General features: G+C 51.2%; 1 protein-coding gene across 1 annotated transcript in view; it reads left to right on the top strand.

Moving 5' to 3' along the window:
- Positions 1-3,854: 3,854 nt before the first annotated feature.
- PAXIP1 (PAX interacting protein 1) overlaps positions 3,855-8,794 on the top strand; it is a 57,266-nt gene continuing 52,326 nt past the window's right edge. The window contains exons 1-2 of the mRNA XM_044920034.1: positions 3,855-4,028; positions 7,797-7,931. Coding sequence (XP_044775969.1) covers positions 3,948-4,028; positions 7,797-7,931 — 216 coding nt within the window. The 5' untranslated portion in view covers positions 3,855-3,947. The remainder of the gene's footprint in view (positions 4,029-7,796; positions 7,932-8,794) is intronic.

Here is an 8,794-nt window from a genome sequence, read left to right as displayed (position 1 = left end):
AGCCAATTCCAAAGGAGGAAGAGACATTAGCTGCAAAAATATTTATCAGTGGACTATTTTTAACTGATACAAAGCTAAATTTTCCATACCATAAATATTATTTTTAGAGATTACCTTTTTTCTATTTATGTGATATTAAACTTGTTCCTTTTAATTCTTCTGAAGACTGAAATAGAGTAAGTCCAAAAAGATGGACCAACTTCTCCTAGTGACTGTGATAAGTTGCTTAACATCTCTGGGCCTCAGGTTTCTCATCCTCAGAGTGTCCTATTAAAGAAGTGAGATTGATTCACAGTATCTTGGAGATGGAAATAGATCTAAAGAGAAGGGAAGGGAAGGGTTCAGGAAGTTAGAGTCGGGGTGTTAAAATCTCGGTCATTGTGACAGAGAACAGAACCACTGTGAATTTTATGATGACTGCTTCATTGCTGCATTGTAATTGTTAGATTGCAAACAAATGTGCAAGAGTTGATTAAATTCAGGTACATTAAAAAACTATGGTATATGCATTAAATAATGCACATCTATCTACTGACAAGGAAGGACAATTCTTTTTTTTTTTTTTTAAAGATTTTATTTATTTATTTGACAGAGATAGCGAGAGCAGGAACACAAGCAGCGGGAGTGGGAGAGGGAGAGCAGGCTTCCCGCCGAGGAGGGAGCCCGATGTGGGACTCGAGACCAGGACCCTGGGATCATGACCTGAGCCGAAGGCAGACGCTTAACGACTGAGCCACCCAGGTGCCCCGGAAGGACAATTCTTTAAGTGGCAACAGAAGAGTATGTGTGGTATAATTTTTTTAAGGAGAAACTATATGGGACATCTAGGAGTTCAAGTGTTGCTTCTGGGGATGGGATTTGGGGTAATTTTCTTTTTCTTGCGTTTTCTAGTTTTTTTTTTGTTTGTTTTTTTCTTAAGATTTTATTTATTTATTTGAGAGAAAGAGAGAGCACGAGAGGAGGGAGGGTCAGAGGGAGAAGCAGACTCCCCGCTGAGCAGAGAGCCCAAAGTGGAACACCATCCTGGAACTCCACGATCATGACCTGAGCCGAAGGCAGATGCTTACCCGACTGAGCCACCCAGGCGCCCCTGTTTTCTAGTTTTTATACATTGAATAGCTAGATGATTATTGGCGGCAACTGTGCTGTCAGTTGAATGAACCTTTCCCATAAACATCCTTTGGGTTCCCAGGTTCTCCTGCGATAAAACTCTGGCTTGTTTGTTGCGTCTAACTCAAGTATCCCCTTTCATGAGAAAGGTTAAATGTCTACAAACCTGAATGAAAGGTTTACTAAACATTTCTAATATCTAACTTTAAGGGGTGTGTGACCAGCTGAACAGAACAAAATATGAGAACAAGACTGAGAGTGTTGTATTCAATATACAGAGATGTATTTTAAAAAGACACTTGTAAATACTTTTCTAAATAATGCCTCAAGTTCCCACCAGTAGGTACAATTTAAGTATTCCCAACTCTACTTTTGCTTTTTCAATCTCACACTTCACTTTTTTGAAGCCCCAGGTTATCTAACTTGCAAAACAGAAAATGTGAAATGTATGACCTTATTTACCAAATTAGCATCAAGCAGTCTGTTTATTCTCTGAAAGTTATCAACAAAATGACCATGCTTTGAGCTTAGTTGGGAGAAGTGAAAAATATTAATGCTCAGTGTCCTGAGGGTAGTACATGCATCAAAGTTAAATACAAAGCTTCTGTTTAATGAACAGATGCTGTTATTACCCCTAAACTGGGACATCTTCTAAGTGCTACAAAAATCAATGAGAAATATCTATTTGTCAAAAATACAGCGGTCTCAACGTGGTATTTTTCTTCCATTAACTTTGCATATGGACATCTTATAGAAGTGAACCTTTTCTGAAAATCATTTTTATGAGTCTTAGTGCAAGTCTTAAAAAATGGAACTGCCAACTCAAGTCCTTTGGCAGATGGGTACTCTTCATGACTCCAGGATGTCAGGCTTGTGACTTCCTCAGAGCATCTACCACCCACATGAAATTAGATCCCGTCTAAAGGTTTTTATTTTTCGTCCCTGGCAAAGCAGCCGTGTTCAGTGCACTCTCCTGCTTCCTCGTGTGCCGACACCCGCCTTCCTGCGGCTGGTGCCCAGCGCACGGTGCACCATCGCGGGCCGGCGCAGTTCCCCGGGCATGACAGGCTGGTACTTTACACAGCGCGAGTTAAAGCACAGACATCAGTCCCCTAGTCCGCCTTACTGAGTCATGTAAGTCCCAGCAGGTAAGTTTGTCCTGCTAAACGCTACGAGTTCTTTTCTGACCTAAAACAGAATACCTATGCGGTACGCTTTTCGTCTTTTAAAGTTATGTGCTTAGTTTGTGTTTCATCAGAGAAGAAATGAGCTAAACAAGTTCCGTCACGCAATGACAGGGCGAGCTAATTTTGGTTCGGTCTTTACAAGGGATTTATTACACCGACATTTTCTTAACATCGAACATAAAATGTTGTAGTGATCAACATCAGATACACTGTCCGGTATTCAGAGAAAGGAGCGCGATTCTTACGCAAACAAGCACTCGTGTTTTTATTTTTCATCTCAGGAATGTGCTGGCTGCCAAGCGCACAGGGAAGCGACGAGCCCGCACGCACACTACGCCCGCGAGCCGGCCGCCGCTTCCCGCCCCGTCCTCCCCCGTCTTCCCCGCCTCCCCGTCCCGCCACCCCGTCCTACCTCGTCGTCCTCCGTCCCCCCTCCCGCCCCATCCTCCCCGGCCACTCAGTCCCACCATCCCGTCCTGCACCATCCTTCCTGACCGCCCCTCCTGCCCCGTCTTCCCTGGCCGCCCAGGCCTCTCCGTCCCCCCCGGCCCGAGCGCCTGTCACCGCAGACCGCACCTGGGGACAGAGGCCAGCTCAGGCAGGCCTCCGAAGGGAACTCCGGAAGTTCCCGGGTCTTTAAAGGACCAACTGCACTAACACTGAATTGAGAACGCTTATCACTCAGCAGCTGACAGCAGCGGCGGGCGGCCACCTCCGTCTCGGCGTCCTCCGTCTCCAGTTCCCCGCCGCACTCCCCGGCCCACGGCGCGGGCGTCCACTGGCTCCCGGGGATCCGCGGCGCCGCCAGGTGACGTCAGGGCGAGGATACGTTAGGGCGGCGCCGCCAAGGTGACGTCAGAGAGCGCACGTCACGGCGAACCGCCGCCTGGGGCTATAGGGGGAGGGGAGCAAGGCCTCCCTCAGCAGGAGTGCGGTGCGGGTGCGACGGGGAGAAGCCCACCGGCGAGGCCTGGGGCCCTCGGCCAGCCCGTGGCGCTCTCGGTCTGGGACGCTGTCCAGCGCCCGCCCCTCAGCTGGGACCCGGCGCCCGTGACCTGGCCTCTATCGGCCGCAGGCGCTGAGGCGTTACCTCAGGTCCCTTCGGGCAGCCACCGGCGACGTAAGCTCCTCCGGAGCCCGAGGCCAGCTCGCGCCCCCCGCCTCGGCCGGCCGGCCGCAAACCCCGCCCTCTCCGCCGCGCGCCTGCGCCGCTCGAGCGGCCGCGCGTGTTGATGGGAGGGGCCTCCGCGTTCCCTTCTTTCCCGGGACCGGCCCACTCGGGCCGCACCAAGGGGGGGGCGCGTTTCTCCGCGTCCCTGGGGCCCCCCTCGCGAGAAGCGGCGACCACGGGCTCCGGGTCTGCGGAGCGGGCTGCGCGGTGCCCTTGCCCTCGGGGCCGCGGGCCGCGGCGGAAGCGCGGGGCGGCGCCGGCTGGCAGCCAGCTCCTCGGCGCTCCCCCTCGGTGGCCGGCGGGATGGTGCGTCCCGCAGGGCGCGCGCGGCTCCCGCGCTTGGGCCACCCGGCGCGGGCGGGGGCGCAGAGGGAGGGGGAGCGGGCCCGACTCGCAGGACCGGGCCCCGGCCGCGCCGTTGGGGAGCGGGCCCCGCGGGGCGGGGCGGGAGCCGCCGCGGAGCTCTGGCCGCCGCGACCATGTCGGACCCGGCGCTCAAAGTTCCCGAGGAGATGTTCCGAGAGGTCAAGTACTACGCGGTGGGCGACATCGACCCGCAGGTACCGCGCCGCCCCCGCTCGCCGCCCTCCGCCCTCCGCGTTCCCGGCCGGTCCCCGCTCCCGCCGCGGGCGCGCGCCTGGGCGCAAGACGTAGGGACCCCGCCGCCCGGGCCCCGCCGGCCCTGCCGGCCTGCCTGTGCGGAGGCTGGGCCACCCGGCGCCGAGCAGGCCTGGGGACGGGGGGGCGGGGGCTGCGGGACCCGTGGTACCAGAGGCAGGGGACCTGGGAGAGGGGGCCTGGAGCGGGGACCTGGGGGGTGGTCTGCGGGACCTTCTGGAGGGAGAGGCAGGGGGCTTGGGGGTGGGGGTTCTGCGGGATCTGCGAACGGCGGGAAGCAGAGGAGAGGGAGGGGACATGGGGGTGGTCTTTGAGACCCGCGGCCCGGAGGCTGGAGGGCAGGGGGTCTTCGGGAACCACGATTAGGGGGAGCATGAGGGGAGGGACGGAGATCTGGGTCGTGCTCTACTGGGACCATCAGCGGGCAGGGCACCTGGAAGGTGAGCTCAGGGAGGGGATGACGTGGAGAGGAGGCTACTTTCTGACCAGAGAGGAGGGGAGGGCATGGGGGGGGGGGCATACCTCGGGCCTAGCACGGATTGTCACCGGCCTCCGCCTGGTGGGGGACCGGCGTCCTGTCGCATGTGGTAAGTCCCCCAAGCCTGCCACCTCAGCCAACTGCTACTTTGCCTCTTTCTGGGGCAAATTCGGACTGGGAGCATCCTTCTTGCTGCCCACCCCGTGTGCCTGGCTTCCGAGAGCAGACAGGGTGAAGCGGATGGAGCTCCACTAGGAACCCCGGGTCCAGGCTGCTGGGGGCTTAAGTGAACCGCCCCTGGTGTGGCCAGCCACAGCTCACACGGCTGGGCTGTGCAGCCTCAGTCGTGTGCAAAGCGGTCAGTTTGCCACCCGCGAATTCCCATTCTTTGATTTTCCTAATTGGGGGGATTAAACAGTAAATGTGGAAAATACCCAGGTAGCACCATCACTGTAAACATTTAACAGACTCACGCCAAAGGATATTGTGTTTTTTTGTAAGTTTAAATAATACTTCTGTTTAAACATCAGAGTGTTACTCTTCTGCCGTGGAAGCAAATCTTAGTTTGATATCTTTTTCAGGTCAATCCTCACAGTATTCCCTTTATTAAAGTTTGTGCAGTTAAAATTACCTGGGGTGTCTCCTTTGCTGTGAGTGCTAAGCGTGGAGGTGAGGGAAAGCAAAGCCAGGTGATCAGATCTTAGTCCTCAAGAGTGGAGACAGGTGTTTAACCAATAATCTTGGTTGCCCTGGAAGGAATTATGGAAGGCTGATTGGTCTTGGCCTTCTAGAGGCTGGTCTGTTAGTATCTTAGTAAACTAAACTAACTCCCTTGCATGACCCCCAAGGTGGATCCTTTTTCTACTGTAACTATAGGGTGAAGAGATTGAGCCTTGAATCTAAAGATACACAGGTGTTGAACCCAGAGTAATCACGATGACTGCCTGTAACAGTGGCGGCTTTTTCCAGTATTGATAATTTTCCGGTCTTTCACTATCCATCCTTCTCCCCCACCTCCTTCCTACACTCTTTATTTCGTTTTAGGACTTTGGCTCTTATGAGGGACTTGAACCAAATGTTACTTAAAACCTGGAACAAGTTGAATTGAAACCATATTTGCTCAACTATGAGTCAAATTTAAGTGCTTAAAAATGTCCTTGGCAAACCACTTTGATGTGAAACAGTATATTTTCTAAATGATTTAGAGCCAGAAAATTGATTCCCTGAATCTTGTAAAAATGGATTCAGAAAGTTCACGTATATTGAACATCTTGTACCTGTTAAGGTGTTGGCCTAGATGGCGGATGTAATCTGAAGATAAATGGAACCTGATACCTCTCCTTGAGGTTCCCTCATTGCTGAGGGATGGGGAGCACACCTGAAGACATTATGGTATATATCGGGTGGTAGGTGCGGCAAGGACAGATTTTGCCTAGGAAGAGGCACCACTGAACTTTTTGAAAGTAGGTGTCTTCTCAGTGGGGTGTTGAGCTATACACAGAAGTTAAGAAGAGGGTGAGGTGATGTCCTTTTCGTGGAATGTATGTGCTGAGGAACGGAGGCGTTGATATATTTGGGATACACCGGGATGACCAGTACACCTGGTGCAGAGTGACGTGAGTTAAATCTAGTCAGATTCAGTAGTGTGGAGACTGGAAAGATGCCTGTGGTTTGGGGATTTTTCAGTCCATGAGAAATCAGTAGAGTTGTGGAAAAGGCAGGCGACAGTGGGTGAAGAGTGAGCAGGAAGTGAGGAAGTGAAGACAGGTTGGTCTGTTGTTCCAAGCGATTTGTCAGCAAGAGGAAGCAGAGTAGGGGCCTGGATGTGTGTGAGCACGTGTGAGGACCAGTGAGAACTTCATTCTTCGTGGGTGGAAGGGGAGAGATTGAAATCTCAAGACTCCTAAAAAAGGCGGTATGGTTGGAAATGCAGACTGGAGGATAGATAAAAGGAGGGTGCCATATTCTGTGGGTCAAGTTGAGTGAATGTGGAAACTAAAGATGCTTGGAGGTGACAGGAGGAAAGTGGAGGTGACCTGTGGCTACAAACCACTGTTTCTTTTTATTTAGAACAAATACTTAGCATTGGCTCCAACTGCCATCTCTGGGTGGTCAGTAAAATATTCTGAAAAAATTCACCCAACTTGTGGGAAAATTGAGCTATGTAGGCATCAGGTCACCTTCATATGTGGTGCACACCTGGGCTCTTCAGGCTCTACCCTCACCTCCACCTGTCTCTGAAGTCTCTGGCAGGTGAGTAGCCTCCGGTTCACTACCTCTCTGCACCTGGGGACCCCACTCTCAGAACTTTGGCCACCATTGACTCCCCATCTGGTGGGGGCCCACGTCTTTCAGGTACCAGTGAAGTCTTTTCCTAGACTTTCCACATGGCATCAGAAGGATGTGCCCTAAACTGAAGTACTTTTCTTGCCTCCCCACCGCTGCACTCATAACCTGTTTCTCCGTGAATGCTACTGTTGTGTCCCCAGCACTTTGTCTCTTGCACTCCTACCCCTTCCAGGCACCGAGTCTTGTGCATTCTCACTTCTTTCTTCCTCCTTTCCCTAGTGACAGTCCTTAGTTCAGTTACCTGCTGCTTTCCCCTGGACTACTGCCGTTGTCTCAAACTCAGTCCATTCTTTTTGCACTGACCGTAATCTTTCGATAAAATCTGGTCATGCCATTTCTCTGCTTAAAACACTTGCGTCGTTCCAGAAGACACTTCTGTATGAGAATAAATTGCAAACAGTTTTGCATAGCACGTGACAGTCTGACCCTGTCACCTGTCCAGTGTGTGAATGCTGCTCTCTCCCTGCTGTATGTATTTTTGTCTCGCTAACTCCTTAAGTTCATCAAGATTCTGCTCATGTAGCTCCTCTTCTAGAAACTTTACCATTTGTGGTGAAACTACCTGTCCCTAAGCCTTGAAGTTTGAGCCTGGGCACCCAGTCTCAGCCCTGAAACGTTGTCTGTCAGACCTTCTGTTTTCAAGACAGAGACACTACCTAGTACCTGGCTCACAGCCTCCATGCTTCCTTGGTCATTGGATCAGGATCTGCTGCTTTCTACTGTCCTCAAATGTTTGATGGCATATGACTCAGAGTAAAAGATTATTAATTCTGTGTGGTGAACATGCTGTGTTTTTATTAGAATTTCCATTGTTCACAACAATTTGTGTAAAACAAGAAGGAAATGCGGTGTTTTTCATTTTAATTTGTGTGGTTTTTTGAAGGTTATCCAGCTTCTCAAAGCTGGGAAAGCTAAGGAAGTGTCCTACAACGCACTAGCCTCACACATAATTTCGGAAGATGGGGACAATCCTGAGGTTGGAGAAGCTCGGGAAGTCTTTGATTTACCTGTAGTTAAGGTTAGTAGTAAGTCTCATTAATTTTATACACTTCATCATGTGTCTTGAGATCAATACAAAGTCTTACCGTAACTCAGAGTGTTTGCCGAAATACTGCTTTGTATGGGAAGCAGCGTGAAGCCCGTTGTGTTAAATCATGCTGTGGCCAGGTTTCTGTACATTACAGGTAACTCTTGATGGGTCCGCTCATGCACCTGCGGTGGTGTGGCCCGGGTTCCTCTCTGCCCAGAGCTCTCTACGCCAGGGACGTGTCCTGGAAATGGGTGTGTCAGCCTACAGTGATGGGCACTGGGGATTCATGAGCAAGTGTGCTCTCTCCCAGGCAGGCAGAGTCCTGTCAGGATATGGCCCCTGGAGGGACCACTTTCCATCCCCACTGTGGCAAGTGGTCTTAATTTCCAGCTAGACACATTGGAGGGAGTCCTGCCTCCCATTTGCTGTGGTGTTTAACTGCTCTCCAACAGTGGTCACCGTGACTGTTTCTCCCACTGTCCACCCGGTGGCCATTATTGGTACTGTCTAGCTGACTCGGGGTGGTTGGTTCTAGAAAGTGGGGGGCCTCACCTCATGGGTGACTTGTTCAGTTTGTTGATCTACACACTGTGCTGTTCTCTTGCTGCTTGTAGTTGAGTTGACTGACGTTAAATGCATGTTTTGAAATGTAATTTTGTAGTTTTGGTCCTTCAGTTTTTTTTTTAATCGTAGCTGTTATATGTTTGTTTTAAAATAGTTCAGTTCCACTACCACTCTTTTCTTTATGCTATCAAATACTTTGCCTAAAAATCAGTATGAAAATTATGGTTTAATAACGAGAGGCTAGGAGTTAGGAAAGATTGCCAGTAAGTTAGACTGGGGTGCCGAGA

The sequence above is a fragment of the Neomonachus schauinslandi genome, chromosome 12 (assembly GCF_002201575.2).
Source record: "Neomonachus schauinslandi chromosome 12, ASM220157v2, whole genome shotgun sequence".
Classification (NCBI taxonomy): Eukaryota; Metazoa; Chordata; class Mammalia; order Carnivora; family Phocidae; genus Neomonachus; species Neomonachus schauinslandi.
This window is presented reverse-complemented; position numbering and strand designations above follow the sequence as displayed.